Source organism: Paramormyrops kingsleyae, chromosome 13, assembly GCF_048594095.1.
Source record: "Paramormyrops kingsleyae isolate MSU_618 chromosome 13, PKINGS_0.4, whole genome shotgun sequence".
Lineage (NCBI taxonomy): Eukaryota > Metazoa > Chordata > Actinopteri > Osteoglossiformes > Mormyridae > Paramormyrops > Paramormyrops kingsleyae.
Genome location: NC_132809.1, coordinates 9,215,197 through 9,231,842, shown reverse-complemented (window position 1 = coordinate 9,231,842; position 16,646 = coordinate 9,215,197). Strand labels below are relative to the sequence as shown.

Here is a 16,646-nt window from a genome sequence, read left to right as displayed (position 1 = left end):
ACAAACATTCCCCGATCTGCTCCCTCGCAGTTCCTTCCTTTTCTTCATCGGGTATAGTTTTGTCCGTCCCGCTCTCTCTCAGCATCCCACGTACTCCGGTATATTTAGTGAAGGTCTCCTACGGCGTGTTTGGCAGAGTCCTCCGGTTGATTTGCTCCTGTTCGCGTAGCGCCTATTTCAGGTAGCTCCCCGCAGCAGCCGAGGCAAACTCTGCAGTGTCTCGCTGCTGTTTCGTCTCGTCTCGGTCTTCGTATGTCTCATAAAAAGGATAAAAAGCAAGGACATTCCCCCTAGCAGGGAAAGAGAAAAAAATGCAGAGAATGAATCATGTATAGCAGTAGATATGGGGGGGGGGGGGGGGCAAGGCCAGAGTATACATCCTAGACAGAGATGCTTCAATTGCTAATTAAACAGCCAGTGCAGTTGTAGCGTGGCCCAAGGAGATGCAAAGAGTTATAGTATTAGAAAAAAGTAAAGTCACATTCATCCTGGGCTTCTACGCAGGCTAAATGGAGTAAGGCGTACACATACACAGAGCTTGCATGGCCATAAGAGGTCTTTCCGAAGCACCCTGCAAGCATGCCTGCATGGTCAGCCCAACACGCTTCTCTAGAGATGACGTAAGGCATGGCAGACTGCTCTTACTGAGCGCGCTCGCAGCCCGGCATGTGTTTATATGTGCGACCGCCACAGCCACCTGTGTTTGGAAATGTCAGTCTGCCTGGCCTGCCTCCCTGCATCCACCCCTCCTGCCCCCCCCCCTCCCCACCAGTGCTGACTCTCAAGGACTCAGATAAATTAGAGATAATTAACTTTGCCTTGATCTGCCGGCTAATCTTACACTCAATAATAAAGGATTCAGCTGTCACTTTGGCCATCTGCTGCTCAGTGCAGATCCGCCGCTCTATGTGTGTGCGTGAAGGTATGTTGACAGTCGCCATTAAATTAAAAATTACCTGGGATTATTAATGTACTGTAGCTGAGTTAATTGCAAATTTTTACCATTATCTCTCTTTTGTCTGCTTTTCATCTACATTTCTGCCTTGGCTTTGGCTTGGCTGCCCAGCTGTTGGAGTGAGAAAGGAGCTCTTCTCAGTGAGGAAGATGGGTGGCCCGTCCTTATGTCAATGCATGGATGAAGGTCGACTGTGGAGCAGAGATGGGCCGCTCATGCTGAGCCTCAGGGTCATATACACAGGACCCACATTTGACCAGAGCATGAGATGGGTCACTAGCCTTTGAGCATGGGGTCCCTTCTGCTTGAAGATTGCCTGTTAGGAAAGTGGGTCTGATGACTAGCAAAGAGTTGGCAGCTTCAGCCCCATGACCAGTCGCTGGCGGTCACACTGCCACACCGTCATGTGCTGATCCAAAAGTCCCCAACTCTTAAATCGCCACCTTAAAAATGAACAAAGCAGGACATGGCACTTATATATCTATAAAGGAATGTCTGGGTTTCTGATGTATACTGAATGAAAATGGTTCTAAGCTACAGCCCTTCGTTTGTCTAGGAAGAAGATTGTCAAAAAGACAAACCCATGCTATTGCCATGAAGGGACAGAGAAATGAAGCGTCACTGAGGAGACTGGGTCTTTGGAAAGGAGAACATGATTCAGCTTCTCTCACCACTGAATCTGTAGATGCTTTCATGTGATGGAAAAAAATTGCAGTAGTTTTTATTTTCTGGGAAATACATATTATTAGATTAATAAATTATATGTATATCCCTTAACAGTACAAGCAGTGTGAAAATTGGATGGATGGATGGATGGATGGATAGTTTTGAACCTTGGGTGATTTCTTCACTGGTATTAATATTCATGTATGGCAGTGTTGTTGATAAGAGATGGTTAACTTTGTTCTGCAGGTCCAGAACAGACTTGCGATCTTTCCATGTCACTCCAGTGAGTGTCCGGTGAGTCCGGTGACTTATGACAGACCCAGACATGACTGTCTCAAACGTTTTAGGAAAGAACTTCAAAGACCAACTTGATCTTCAGATATTTGAAGGATCAAGAGTGCAAAAGGTTCACTGTGACTTTAATGTTCCAGGTTAATTAGCAGTAACTCATAAAACACCAAACTCATGAAGTCCACAGTTCTCTATTGCACCCAGGGTCCCTTCTTCTTCTGTACAATCTGGCAACTGAAAACCCTTGTTACAAAACAATTATCACTTGTCACAGAACTGCTAGTGTGAATCTGGGCTCAGACACCAGTTCTGTGTCCATCTGCTCATGCTATTTCCTCGCACACATCCTCCGCACAACCTGGCAACCACGGTCTGTTGTTTCCAAACAAAGGGAGATCTCTCTTTGCTCCCTGACTCTTGTTACATACCACATCGAAGTTGGCTGTCACAGGACTGCAAGTGTGAATCCAGGTTCAGTTCTGTTTCATTTGTCCAGGGCAGCCAAGATGTGCATTTCCTCCATCCAATTGTTTCCACTGACTCATTACGCCATTCAAAATCTAGTCCTCTAACCGGACTGCAGTTGTGATGCTTGTTCCAGACGCTGCCCAGTGCAACCAAGTTATTTTGCTGACCTCCCTTTTCTACGCGTACTAACTTGGACATTCTTCCTCCTCTCTTTTTTCAGATGAATCGGCCGATTCAGGTAAAGCCAGCGGACAGTGAAGGACGGGGAGGTAATTGACCATCTTCTCAGCGCACGTCAAAACCGGAATGTTTGTCCAGTTGTGTGTGGGTGTTTTTTGTTGTTGTTGTTGTTTTATTTTGTTTTTTACATTCTGTGATCAGGGATCATTCTCTGCCATTTTTAGTATTAGCTTTTTATGCCTGAGTTACTGAATTACTGCACATGGCGAAAGGCTTACTCGAGAAACAAGTCATTCTGCTGGATACGATTTGTCAGTATACACTCATTCATAAGCTGCTTAAGTATATATATATATATATATATATATATATATATATATATATATATATATATATATATATATATATATATATATATATATAAATTGTGCAGAATAAGTCCAGCACAGCGGCGTAACATGGTTAGGGGACGCCATCAGGATTTCTTACACCGTAACGAACTTGTCCCGTTTGCATTCTGTCTCCCTGTAGTAGAGCTCGTTGGCGATTTACACTGCCAGGTTAGGATCCTGCTGCCCATTTCCTCACCACACAAATCCCATTTAAATCCTATTTTTGTCACAGCGCCACTTTAATTAATGGCCATCTAAAAACAGGCAAAGTCTGACCGACAAGGCTTGGGCGGGAGCCAGTCTGCATTTTACGGAGATGAATTGGACAGGGGGGCCTGAGAGAGAAGGATGGATAGGCCCCGCTATCAATTACCGCTCCCTCTCTGCCAGGGAGAGGGATAGGGGGAGGAAAAATGCACGCCAGTGAGTGAAATACAGACCGCCCTTCGTCCAAATCGCATCCCTGCAGGTCTACCGTGGAAACTTTCGGTCTCAGACGGAATAAAGCACCTGAGTCGAACAGATTCTCGGCATCCGGAAATTATATACTAGCATCCAAGGGAATCGGTTCGCTAAACGATTCATGTGAAAAAAGCCCAGTTATGGCAGAATCGCCAGAGCTCTGAGACTGCACGACTCAGCTCCACAGGGCCAAAGACGACGGGGGGGTTTGAGGAATCAGAGGCCGTCGATGGCCAACAGGTACGAATGCCAGGGAGACCATGTTCTGTGGGCCAGACCGCCTGGAAGCAGAGGATATATTTCTAGCCTGCGCCGGGCCAGGCTCTACATGAGGTAACATCGATCAGGCGCGTGACATCAGCCATTATCCGTCACCGGGGGTTGTGGCAGCATCTGGTTCTAATGCTTTTGCAGGCATTACTGCCTATTAGCGGATACTGCCATTCACTCAGCCTCCCCCCCCCAAGCCTCGCTGCAGAGGGATGTCTCCTCACAATAAATAGACACATGCAGCTTCCTCTGCGGGGCCTTGATCCTGGGGGGGGACTTCCTGATCGGTTGCTCCCCTCCTCTATCCACCCCAAGCACTCGATCGAGACTCAGCAGCTGTGAGAATGGTTTCCATACGGATCCTTGCATGCTTCCATGATCCAAGTTAAGAACGGACTAGAGCACATCTTCAACAGAACCCAAAAACAATGGAAGGATGAAGTCCGCAAGCTTAATTCTACACTCCAATACTATAATGTGACAATTTGCTTAGATAACAATTTGATTTAAAACATGCCTATATCAGGGTATTAATTTCATAAATAAGTCAGGAATCCCATACCTAACTGATAGAGCTGGCGGCTACATTCCTCTGCTTCTTAACAGTCTGGATGCTATCTGGATAATCTGTGCCGAGCTGTAGCTTACACCCAACATTTTTGGTAATCCAAATCTTCTTAAGCAGTCCGCCTTCGGTTACATTCCCAGCCCGGCCTGCCTGTCAAGAAGAGAAAAAGAGAGGAAGAAAAGCGGTGTGAGAGAGTTAGCGGAGGGAGACAAGAGTCTACCCATCATGCTCCACTCTCCCCGTTGGGGATCTCGTACCCCTGACCTTGTCGGCTGGTGTTTCACTGAAGAAAATATCAAGCCAGATAATCTGTGATTGGAGATGGCCGTTATCTAAACACAATCTGTTTGTTTGCTCCATCCTGCTCCTCCCGCCGGAACCTTGGAAAAACAGGGAACACATCCAATTACTGGGGAGATGAGAAGAGACGGCAGGCAGGTCGCAAACCTCATTCGCTTTCATTAAGTGTGATAACAAAGCGTCCCTCCTTTTCCATCAGGGCATAGATCAGTCGCGGCTTTTTCTATGCAACCTTTAAGGGAGGAACTTTATCCCTTTTTCGTTCTTTTTTGCTTCTCCACCGAGTTTGCCCTTGCAGTCCCTTGGAGGCACGGTAGGCGGAGTCCCCAGGAAGATCTCACCCCGCCCCTGGTTTTGTCCGCCATGTGCACGGGAAACACAGGTGCTGGTTGGCTGAAAGAGGAGCGGGATCTATCAGTACCGGAGCTTTGCGCGTAGAAATTTAACCGGCACTGTGATGCACCGCAAAAAATCGAGCCATTTGTCAGATGTGAGAAAACCATACCTCTGGGTTTTTTTAAGATTAATATGCTTTGAAACGGTGGAGGAAACTAAGAGTGCGATACATTTCTATAAAATGTATAAGCATGGGGTGTCCTGATAAAATGTGCATGCATTTGCTTAGGAATACAAAGAGCACGTTTACCATTTTCCACACTGCCTGACGGTAAATATGCGATACATTCCTCTGTAAGCAAATCAGCATAAATAACTGATATGCAGCTTGTCAGCATCCTTAATAAAGCGCCACATTTGCAAGTCCACCGTTTTTCAGGTTTTATTTTTAGCACCAAAAAAACACAGACATGGCAGCTTTTAAAGGGGAATTCATTGCCAGAAGTTAGTGGTCTCATTAAATTTGGATGCATAATACCATTATATAGTCTTGTTTTTATCTTTTTGGCAGTAATGATCCATGGAAAAATAAAGAGTATGAACTGGAAAATGATAAGAGAGACGATGCCCACCATATACATCATTAAAAGCTGAACACACTAATTGATAGAGGACAATCGTCAATAATAAAGCATATTTATTTTGCCCTCAACCCTGACCAGGATACATACTTAGAAGATGGATGGCTGGATGGGCAGATATTTATTTTAGTTTATACAGACTGCCAATGCAAACTTGGATCATGAACATTTCCTGGTGACATCAGTGGTTGGACCATAGGTTATAGAAAGTCAGCTTTGATGAGCAAAATAGACTTTATGTAACTTCCAGATGGAATTCCCAATGAATATAAATTAAAGATATCCATCTATCAGAGCACATAGGGCATAGAGCAGTCTGTCACAGGGTATACATACTCACTCACCATGGACAACTTAGACGAAGCACATTTTTATCGCTGCAGGAGGGAATCCATGCAGAGAGAACATGTAGACACCACACACCAAAAAAATCAGGTGGTAAGAGCTGAAACCCCCCCCCACCCCCAACCCGGAGGTGTAGGGCTGCAGCGTTACCTGCTCAGGCACCACGTCACGCAAAAGATGCTTTAAAAAACCTGGGCTGCATTCACCAACGACATATGCTGATGCAACTCCCCCAAAAAAGGCTGTTTTTGTAAGGCATTTTTTTATTATTTTTTTTTTGGTAAGACTTTTCAAGGGAACCTGAAATAGCCACGAACAGCTGTGTGTGTGTTTGGAGAAGCACCAGGTGAGAGCAGAGTCCGCAGGTGACGTGGGCCTGCCTCTCATTTCATCATTACTCCGGGGGCACCAGGGTTCCTTACACAAATATCGGCTTAAAGAAAAAAAAAAAAAAAACCAGTACATCTTATAGACCTCGATGGCTAAAGCACCCCTCCCCGATTGGGCAATAGCATCGCATCAAGCACCTTGTCTCAGGAAGACAAATGAATACATCGTCACAAAGGACATCGCCGAGGTGCTGTCACGAGGCACGTTCTTCAGGAAGCTGACCTATACAGATGCTAAGCGCAACAGACATTTCCTTCCTTCTACAAGCCAGCATGCTGACGTTAAAAACAGAATAAAAAAAGCAACAACGACCACAACAAGAAGACATGGCCTACAGACAAGCACTATCACCTTCCATAAGGGGAAGTGGCAGTACTCACTGCCGTGTCAGGACCACTTTAGCCTAATATGTTGTGTAGTGAACACCTTTGTCAAACGTCAGCTGTGGTTTTTCAAACGTGGTCTCCTTTCTATTAACAACGGCAGCCACTCGCAGCCCCCTTCAGACCGGAGATGGCCGTGAGCTGACACGCCCCCGCAGTCACCTGAGGTCACAAGTAGCGAATTCTGTCAAAGCAACAGGGACGGAAGACAAGAAACACGGGAGAGCAGTGTGCAGCGGACACGATGCTTTGTAAAATACACACTAAGTTTTCTTAGGGGTTGCATGCCTCAAGAGGCTAGAGAATGGGAACAGAGGACCAGAGTCGCCCCTAAAAATGGCTATTTGATGAGACGAGCAGAGCTTCGATTTTTATGACATAACAACGGCCAGATGAATGTAGCTAACTGGGGAAAGTCGATCCATCACGGTGCCGCGACCACGACGACCCACCCGGCACACCCTCCTAATCAGACCCCAGGGCCTCCATGTTAATGAACTAAATGAGAAATTGGCTAATTTGCATCTCAGCGGAGCGACTTAACAACATGTGGGCTGTAGGAGAAGCCGCCCGGTCTGGAAGCGCGGGTCCCGCCCCCCCCCCCCCCAACCCCCGCAGCCCGGAGTCTCGTTGCGTGGAGAGGCTGCAGTCTTCCGATCGCATTTATTTTTCTTTAACTTTTTAGAAGTGGAGCAGGACGGGACTCTACGTGTCAAGGAGGCTCCCTGGTTTTTATTTTTAGCACACAACAGGCGACAGGCAGCTGCATCTAATGGGGGTCTGGCAGGTACAGGAGACGTCACATCTGTCAGGACCCAGGTGACGGTCCCGCTCCCCCTCGCCCGCGGCTCACAGACAAATGACTCACAGGAAAGATCAACAGTGTCGCTTCCAATAAACCCCCCTCCCTCGTCACGGCACTTCGGATGAGTCCCGGCGACGGGCACGGCTGCGGCATGAAGTCAATTTATTCCGCAACTGTAAGGAATAAGAAATAAACTATGCAAGAGAAAAGACGGCAGGCAAGCGTCTAATTCGCAAAGAGACAGGGAGATGGATGAAGGGGTTTCCGTTCGCCTGAGCCGCTCAGATTTGTTGTTTAATAGCAGAAGACAGATACAGTAACATCCCTGCAGTCCAGTTAAGGTTCTCAGAATCCACCCTCTTCACCAACGCCTCACTCTATGGCGTGTCTTAATCACACAGGATACAGAAAGGGATGCAAGTTTAAGGGCTCTGGTTTTTAAATAGTAAGGGGACTTAAATGTTGTAAGCATTGATCAGAGGAGCTGACCAGCTGCATAAAATCAGAATCTTTATTGGCACACAACCACGATGGAAACTTTTGTTGGCTCAGTTGCTAGTTTTGGAAACACCATGACAATTGACAACTAACAATTAGGGCATAACACAGGCAGAGAATAAATACTAACAGCAAGTTGCATAACAGAGGAAGAAAGTTTGAGGTATGTAATTAATACTGTAGTTATTCAAGTAGTGCAATGCAGAAAGTCATAGGACTGCCAAATCCCATGCAACTGGCATGACACTCACGCTTTCAGACTCTCATTCAGGAAGGAGATCTTATGGTAAATCTATATTATTCCATTACAAACCTATAATTAGCTACATTGAATGTGTCAGGGCAGTTTGTTTCCCTACAGACTGTTTTCAAGGTAATAAAACTGTTACATATATGTAAATGCATGCACAGACTTGTTTCACATTGAAAATGTCACTCCAGACAGCTGACCAAGATTGGTAACCCTGCATGCATATATCTTTATTGGTAGAATTTTGAAGGTTTTTTAATGTAGCAAAATAATGTAGCAGCAACAGAACTACAATGAGAGCTAATCACATTAACCTGTATTTTCTCAATGTTGTTTAATATCCATAGCAATGACTCATCACTACCAAAGCCATCTGCAACCATGAAGTTGACACAGTAATTGTATAGACAACATACATCTGTACATGTAATACATAACATAGATCACATGCGGTGTGCAATTATAATATGCAAACAGATGCAAAAATGTGAAACGGGGCATCTAGCTGATGAGGAAGTGATGTCGGCCTTCTCTCCATTTCCTTCCAGAAGACAGGAAGCTGTTTGTGGGCATGCTGGGAAAGCAGCAGGGCGAGGAGGACGTGCGGCGGCTCTTCGAGACCTTCGGCCAGATCGAGGAGTGCACCATCCTCCGAGGTCCTGATGGGGCCAGTAAGGGTCAGCGGTGACACTCCAGCCGTCATCTCCCTGTCCCACCGTGACCCCCCTCGCACTCGCACAGCAATCCCCCCCACCTCCTCCCAGCCTATGCTTAGCCACAGGAAGCACAAAACACCAGCGAAAAGCATGTGTATATATGGCAGAAGGGATGGGGATGGGGCAAAAGAGGCTTCAGAATCAAGCTTACCGCTCAGATATTGTCTACCCGTCCCTGTTTAATTATTCATATAGCACCAAACGAATGCGTGGCTCTTCTGTATATGGATTCTGTGATGGGAAAAAAAATCTAAATTCGACCTCAACAGTAGTCATTTGGGGTCCATAGTTTTGCACCACCATCCGCTTCAAGGTACAGCTCGCTTCCTCAAGCAGAGTCAGGGTTTTTCCCTCGACCATCTATTCTGTCCCTTTTTGTTTGCATCTTTCTGTCTTTGAATAAGTGCACGAGTGTTCCAGCACAGGATGTGGGGAGTAGTTAGTTGTGTAATATTCATGGGCACTGCGGCCGAGGAATGGGAACAGGAAAAGCGTCCAGCAGGATGTGGAATCCGCCCGGCGACGCACGGCCAGTGCATTTCCTATTCATTCCAAGCCAGTTCCCCAGCATCGCCTGTATAACCACCAGGCTTTCTGTCCACTGCCGTCGTCTGACAGATGATAAAACGCGATGAGCCGCAGGCTGCATCACCCCCTCCCACCCCCACGAACGAGGCGTGCACTCACTGCCCTCCCCATAGTGTACGCCCATTCATCCCTTCGCTCTGTCCATCGGCACACACGACTCATACGGGAACTCTGACGTCAGGTAGCCCAGTCCCGTCATCACTCACTACTCCACATGTTGACAAGACAGAAAAACTACGTCAAAGCCTTCAGTTTATGTTTGCTAAATTTAGTAGACATTACATTTTATTTATTGAGCAGATGCAAAGTGATGTGCACTGTGAAAACTGGCTTAGACACAAGCAAATGGGGCATAAGGGTCCTGCTTGAGGGACCAATGGTGAATCACTTAGCTGAACATAGGATTTGAACCTACATCCTACTGGACACTGGCTAAACCATGTAACCCACTGAGCCGCACTCCACACCCACGTTAGCAGACATGTTCATATACACGGTCATTTCACTAGTGCTCTCTGCTGGTCCAGCCTAGATCCTGATTATAATATAAACCTGCCATCAGCAATCTGACAATTACAGCTGAGTACAGCTGTGGGGAAACATTCACACAACACAACTGGAACTGACGCTGCAAATCGTACCTCATCAGCAAGCTGTCAGAGGTGGTTTTCAACTGTAGAGCACTACACACTCCTCTTGCTCCGCTTATCTAATAAAAATGTGTACGAATTTAATTCCTCGGGTCCAAACGCAATGTTTGCCATCCGAGATGAACAGGGCGACGACCCGTGAGAAAAAAGCGTGTTTTAAAGGCGTCACCCGTAGGGGCAGAGCCACACATGTTTTGTGGGTTCAAAGGGATTTTAGAAGACAGAAGGAAGTAAGCCTGTGATTTCTTTAAGCGCTGCTCTGACACGCCTGTGCCGTGTGCGACTGCTGCCCCTCCCCTTGAACCCACGTGTCACGCGTCACACGTGCTCTGGCTCTCCTCTCTCCGCTCCCAGCACATTGCCGTGCTTCCCGAGGTTTGGGCGGGCATTTATTTTTCACTCGCCGCTGCTTTCAGAGACTGCTTAGCCAGATTAATTGCGTCCTTTAGCAAATATACAGCTGTTCGAATCGGTAATCGTTTTTTTTTTTAAAAAAAAAAACAAATGCTCAGTCAAGTTAATTTAAATAAATGTGTCTGCTGAGCAACGAAATAATACAAAGAATGTCAGCATGCAAATAAAGTGAGATCCCTATAGCCACTGGTAATTAAAAGATCGCATTCTTCATGTGTGTAAATAAGTAATGAGATTTTATGTGTCCAAAACGTTACACTGTAATTCACGGTATTTGCAGAATTAAAGCTACCCCCTTTTTAAATCTACACTCGAACTATGTTTAAGGCTTCCCGCGATCTGTGGAAGTCTGTTTAATGCTTATTAGCTCAACCGACTAGAGTTCATAGAGTGGCAGGTTTTGGGTGTCCGAGCCTGTTAATGATACGGACGTCCGCGGCGTTTCCAGTCCAGTGCGGGTTCAGCAGGCAGTTCGCTGGCTACACGGCCACAGGTCACTCTCTTCTCCTTGAATCAGTAAAACTATCTAAATGCCAATCACAGAATACACCTTTAGATTATTGATTTTCATTGTTAAGATGCTTAATTCTGAGGCAGACACCTTTATACAAGCTTTTGCTCCCAGCTGTCCTGTTTTTTACATGCTCTGAGAAGAATAAGATTATATTGTCCCATGTCTTCCACCGTGATTTAAAGTCCACTACATTCCATCTAGTACCTGACAGGACAGAACACATACAGAAACATCCTCTCTTCTTTAGTCATGTGTGTCCAATTAGAACTGACACCACCACCACCACCACCCCCCCCCCACCCCCCCCCCCCCCCCTCCTCGGGGTATCAAAGGAGGAGCTGTTAGCGAAGACACACGAAGAAGCGGTCAGATTCGGTGATGTGCCATATGCCTGTTCGGTTTTTTTTTTTAACGTTTCGCTGGAAATTTTGCCACAGATGTTATCGGTTTACGTCTCAGAACAGCAGCACAGAACAGCGACAACAACGACATTTTTCGGACATCCTGCACAACTGCATAGATCGTCCATCATACACTGCAAAACACTGCACATGTACTCATATACAGTTACACTGTTGAGTTGCACATATATTTCATTTTATTTATTTAACTTAGTTTTTCCACGTTTAAAGGTAATAAAATTCAATGCTATATATATAGGCCTATATTACAGATAATTAAGTGCACAACTATGGATTGAAATATCACCCAGCATGTACATAGATCTCAGAGAGATGATTATGCTGAGATTTTATACATTGCATTTGGAACGGAGTACAAGGTTTCCCCTTCAAGTCATGAACAATACGATATATTCTAGTCTTTATTTTGTAAGCTCTGTTGGTATCCGACGTAGTGAAAGAGCCAATGTGAGTCTGCAGGATTTAACAATAAATCATATAAAGGGAATTGTATTATAAAATACACATGCTATAGCTGTTTTTTTAATGGTCTTTTCTGGTATGAAAACCTAAATGGAGGGACTCCAGGTGTGTACTGCTATAACAGAATGGTCTGTACGTGCATTTTGGTTTATTGTTCTTATACCTCATTCGATGTTTTTTACGATGGTAAGATTCTGTGCATATATGCCATGTATTAAAATGCATTATTGAAATGCAAAAAAAAAAATCAATTTATTTTGAAAAATATTGCTTAAGCCGTGCATTTATCTTATTTTAATTGAGTTGGGTTCTCTGTATTTGGATTATCATAACAGATTGCTTTACTATTGTTGTTTTAACCTCTTGCGAAGCCACCACTGTGTGTAAATATTAAACAGATTAATAATCACAGGCAAACTTCTGTTTTAATTACTTTGGAAAGATTCACAAATGAACGAAGGGGAGTATGTATTGTGCGGTTAATACATTCATGGGTGTCTGGGGAATTTGCTCATAGGTTACGCATGACTACACTGTGAGTAGCTATTCAGATGGAAATCCATCTCATTTGGAATATTTTAAAAATTATTTAAAGGTAATAAACATGTTTATCTTGTTTTAGGTCAGACAGGCGATCGGTGACCCTCACTCACCTTCCCCGACTGTCTGTTTGTGTGCAGGCTGTGCCTTTGTTAAGTTCTCGAGCCACGCGGAAGCGCAGGCAGCCATCAACACCCTGCACGGTGGACAGACCATGCCGGTGAGTGCCGACGTCACCAGTTCCGCTGGCTAGAAAACACCAAGAGAAACAGAGAACTGAGGGCTTTTTATGATGCTTTGTTGGCCCTCTTTTAGGCAAAGGTCAGCAGACTTAATTGACCGAGCCCTGACTGAGGGACACTGACAGATTCTGTTAGCTGATTTTGTTTGGTAAGAGGGCAGAACTGGAATGATTTAAGTGAAAGCTGAAGTCAAGCTGGCCAAATGAATGCAGTCCATATCTGACACCACAAAACGACTGTCAGAGAATCTGAAAGCCACGCAAAGGTCTGCTGGTAAACGATGCTCTTTGAAATCCAGGGCTGCTATTAGACAAGTTGGCTACGGATAATTATATAACAAGCGTTTTAATATTATCAATGGCCAGGCTACTTTGGACAACACCGCAGGCACATCAATGAGCCGGGAGATGGGTGTTCTGTGCTTGACGGCATCCCTGGGGAAGGCTAATGTTCATTTTCCTCCTGCAGAGCAGCAGAGTGTCACCATACAGGCATACATGTAAATAACACCGATTAGAACTTCAGTCCAAATACCAGAAATGAAAAATGAAAAGAGCACAAAAAAAGGAAAAGGCAAATTAGTTACCTGATGCATTGAGAGACACCGTCCATCGATAATGAGATTTTGTCAATGCATTTCATATATTGGCCCAGTTTCATCGTTCTGTATGAAGCCTACAATCTGGCCAGGCAGTGTGTCATTAGGCAAACACTTTGCTAACAGAATGGAGACCCAGCGATTCTGGCCGCAGTTGGGTGGAGGGCACAGTGGTTAGCATGTGGTGGCTGGCGATTTGAATCTCACCTCTGCTTCGTGTGTGCAGAGTTTGCTCTGCCTGTGTCACATGGTTTCCTCCAGTAGTCAGTTAGCACATGTGTGTGCCCAGCGATGGACTGGCATCTCATCCTGGGTGCACCCCAGCCTGGTGACCAATGCTGCCTGGGATAGGTTCCAGCTCCCAACCTCCCCCCCCCATGACCCTGACCAGAATAGGTGGCTGGAAAACGGATGGATGGATGGATGGATGGATGATGCATTCTGGGCATCGTATCCATCCGTCATAGCGGATCAGCGGTAAAAGAGATTCCTATTGTTATGTCGTGTACCATAAAATTGTGCACCCCCCTCCCCAGCTCTTAGTAGCAAGATTGCGGCTGCGACAGAGTGGCAGTGGTTTCCCAGCTCTCCTTACATAGCCAGTACCGTAATGAAAGGGGAAACAAGACTAACGAGCAAGAAAATCTTCCAAACTTTGGATTTAGCGTTGTTGACAGGGCAGACCATTCTTTGGACCTCTACCACAACCTCACACAGCTCTGTGTCGTCCCCCTGGAGGGTCCTGTCTGGGGGCGGGGGGGGGACACAGCCGCCATGCTCCCAGGGGAATTATTGATAAAGAGATCATCCATAAGTGGACAGTGAGTGCTTCCTCGTGGTGTGTGTGTCGGCTGATTTACTCTGCATGCATGTGTTTGTATGTTGGGCTGGAATGGAAAGTCAACACCCCGCACTCGAGGGATTAAGCGCACACCCGGCAATAGGAGACAGCTGTGATAATGAGCCATTTTTCTCCCCTGGGGGCCCCCACACTGGGAGGATAGGGGCAATGCTCCCATACTGTACCAATGGCCTTATGTGCCCCTGAAAAATTCATGTTTAGCAGTGCCAGAGAAAACTACACATTTATTTTCTTATGCTAAATAGAACACATGGCCAAAATATTGTTAAAGGTATAATCTCTTGGATTAATTTTAGTTATATATTGTTGGTTATTTTAATGAAGCATTTTTTAATACATCACCACCTGGTTCCTTCCTGGTTAACGGGTAAATATTACCCACAGAAACGTAAAGATGGTGCTCATCAATACTTTAGCTTCTGCAGTTGCCAAATCTGCATGTTTTTTTTTATTATTTTTTCTCTTGGCCATGGAGACAGCAGTGTTTGCCATTTGTTTAGACCAAATTCATGTTTGAATTCATGTCGAAGCTGGAGCCTTCAGAGATTCAGCTGCATTTACTTATTTATTTATTCTCCTCACAGTGCACTTAAGAAAACTTTCTGCCTCTTTTTAACATAACCTTGTGCATTTTATTTCTCATTGGCTGATTGTTTCTTTTTGCAAATGAGGCACAGTGGGACAAAGAGGCTCGAAAAATGCATGTCGACTTTGACTTTCTTTGACTGACAGCTTAAAACAAATTTTTTCGCTTCTCCATGTAAGTATGTTTTGTAACACGTCCTCTTTATTAATTGAAAAGGTCTGTAACATCTTGGAATTGGACCGGTCTTGAGGCCACAGATATATTGATAACAAGCTGCAGGAATAAAGAGGAGACCCTCAAATGACATTGTACATACAGAGAGTGCATCTCGCCTGAGGGTCAGCAGTGGGATTAGGGTCAATAAGGTGCATAACCAAATATTCACCCAGGGCCATCAGCCTTGGCTGTGTTTTAATTTTTTTTTGTGTGTCATGTTCTCAGTTGCGCAGTCAGGTTTGCGGATCTGTCCAGCTAATATATTCCTCTGAATGATAAATAAGTAAAATTAAACAGAAACCGAATGTGATGTAAATGCCAGGTATTCTGGGATGCCACTGCTGGAGGAAGCTGTTTGCTCAGCAAACGCCTCATTAAAAGTAGCCGCCCGCTTCTTCTGCTGACCCTGGGAAGCTGATGGGGGAGAGGAGCAGGGAAAGGTCGGGCGTTTGGAAAGAATAAAATAACAAAAGGACAAAACAAGAAAAAAAAAATAGCTACTTTAAGACGGCTTGGGAGTATTGATTCAGCTAATTAAAGGTAGACCTTGGCAAAGGCCTGAGGTCACGAAGGCTCCGCAGACCTGAATAAATATGGAGCCCATTCTCCACCACGCTGGCTGTGAAGTTCAGCTGATGACACTGTCAGGAGGGAGGGTGGCTACAGGAGAGCGTTTTAAACGAGCCATCCGGGCTCCGATGGCTTAGCCTGACCGCCGCACCACATTTAAATTCATAAAGCGCAGAGAAATCTGTCCCGCGCACTTCAGACCTGAAAAAAAGAGCAGATGTGTGCTGTCGGTCCGTACAGTACACATCTGTCGCTTCCCTCGGAGCTGCCGTGAAAATAAGACATTCCTATGAAAATAATGGTATTGATTACTTAAATACATGTTAAAAACACAAAGGAAAATTGCGTGTTATCCTTGTGTCAGTTGTTTAAAATGAGCTGTTACCAGTTTTTTTTTTTTAAAGAATAAAATTGTTAATTGTATCACATGTAGCACATATATTTATATAGAATAAATGTAAAAGTAAATTTAACTGTTCAGTGTCATTAGAATCCCCTTCCTGCCGAATTTCAATGTCACATTATTTTATTCATTATTAACATTATTATTAGCATGACAGACCGAACGGGCTGCAGTGCTTTGTGTCGCGGGAGGGAGAAGCACATGAGCAGAAATGCCAGACACCTGTAGAAAAGTGATTCCCGTGACAGAGATTCTTGTCAAAAGTGACGCGCCGGCGGGGAAGCTGGGACCGGCCGTCACACTGTATGTACGTGACGCGCCTCTGTCATCAGCCCTCACGACTGACATCTGTTTGCGCCTCTCCTGCTATTTACTTGTTGAAACAACCGCAGATAGAATCATTATTTAAAGCAGTATGGGGGAGGTGTACCTGATGTTAACAAATTATTTGTTATTGAAGCGAAGGCCTGCCGCGTTGCTGCGATTTAATTTTATAGGTACGCAAGTGAAGGTGTTCATTTGAATTTTTATACTTGACTGTACGCATTATTTTCTCCATGCATCGCACGCTGACAACCACAGGCCCTCTCTAAAATGCTTCATATTTTATTCAGAACCTTTGGACGGCTTGATGCCAGCAGATCATAAATTGTGAGGTTAATA

The 16,646-nt window shown here is 45.1% G+C and overlaps 1 protein-coding gene across 5 annotated transcripts in view; it reads left to right on the top strand.

Annotated features, from left to right (window-relative positions):
* The window catches only part of LOC111848218 (CUGBP Elav-like family member 4), an 89,962-nt gene that overhangs the window by 50,030 nt on the left and 23,286 nt on the right, over nucleotides 1–16,646 (top strand). For 4 of the 5 annotated variants that reach the window (XR_002839249.2, XM_023820052.2, XM_023820050.2 and 1 more), the window contains exons 3-5: nucleotides 2,601–2,649; nucleotides 8,749–8,877; nucleotides 12,647–12,726. Coding sequence is in view for 4 of the 5 variants with exons in the window: in XM_023820052.2 (XP_023675820.1) it covers nucleotides 2,601–2,649; nucleotides 8,749–8,877; nucleotides 12,647–12,726 (258 nt within the window). In the remaining variant the exon portion in view is untranslated. The remainder of the gene's footprint in view (nucleotides 1–2,600; nucleotides 2,650–8,748; nucleotides 8,878–12,646; nucleotides 12,727–16,646) is intronic. The other variant, XM_023820053.2, reaches the window with a different exon arrangement.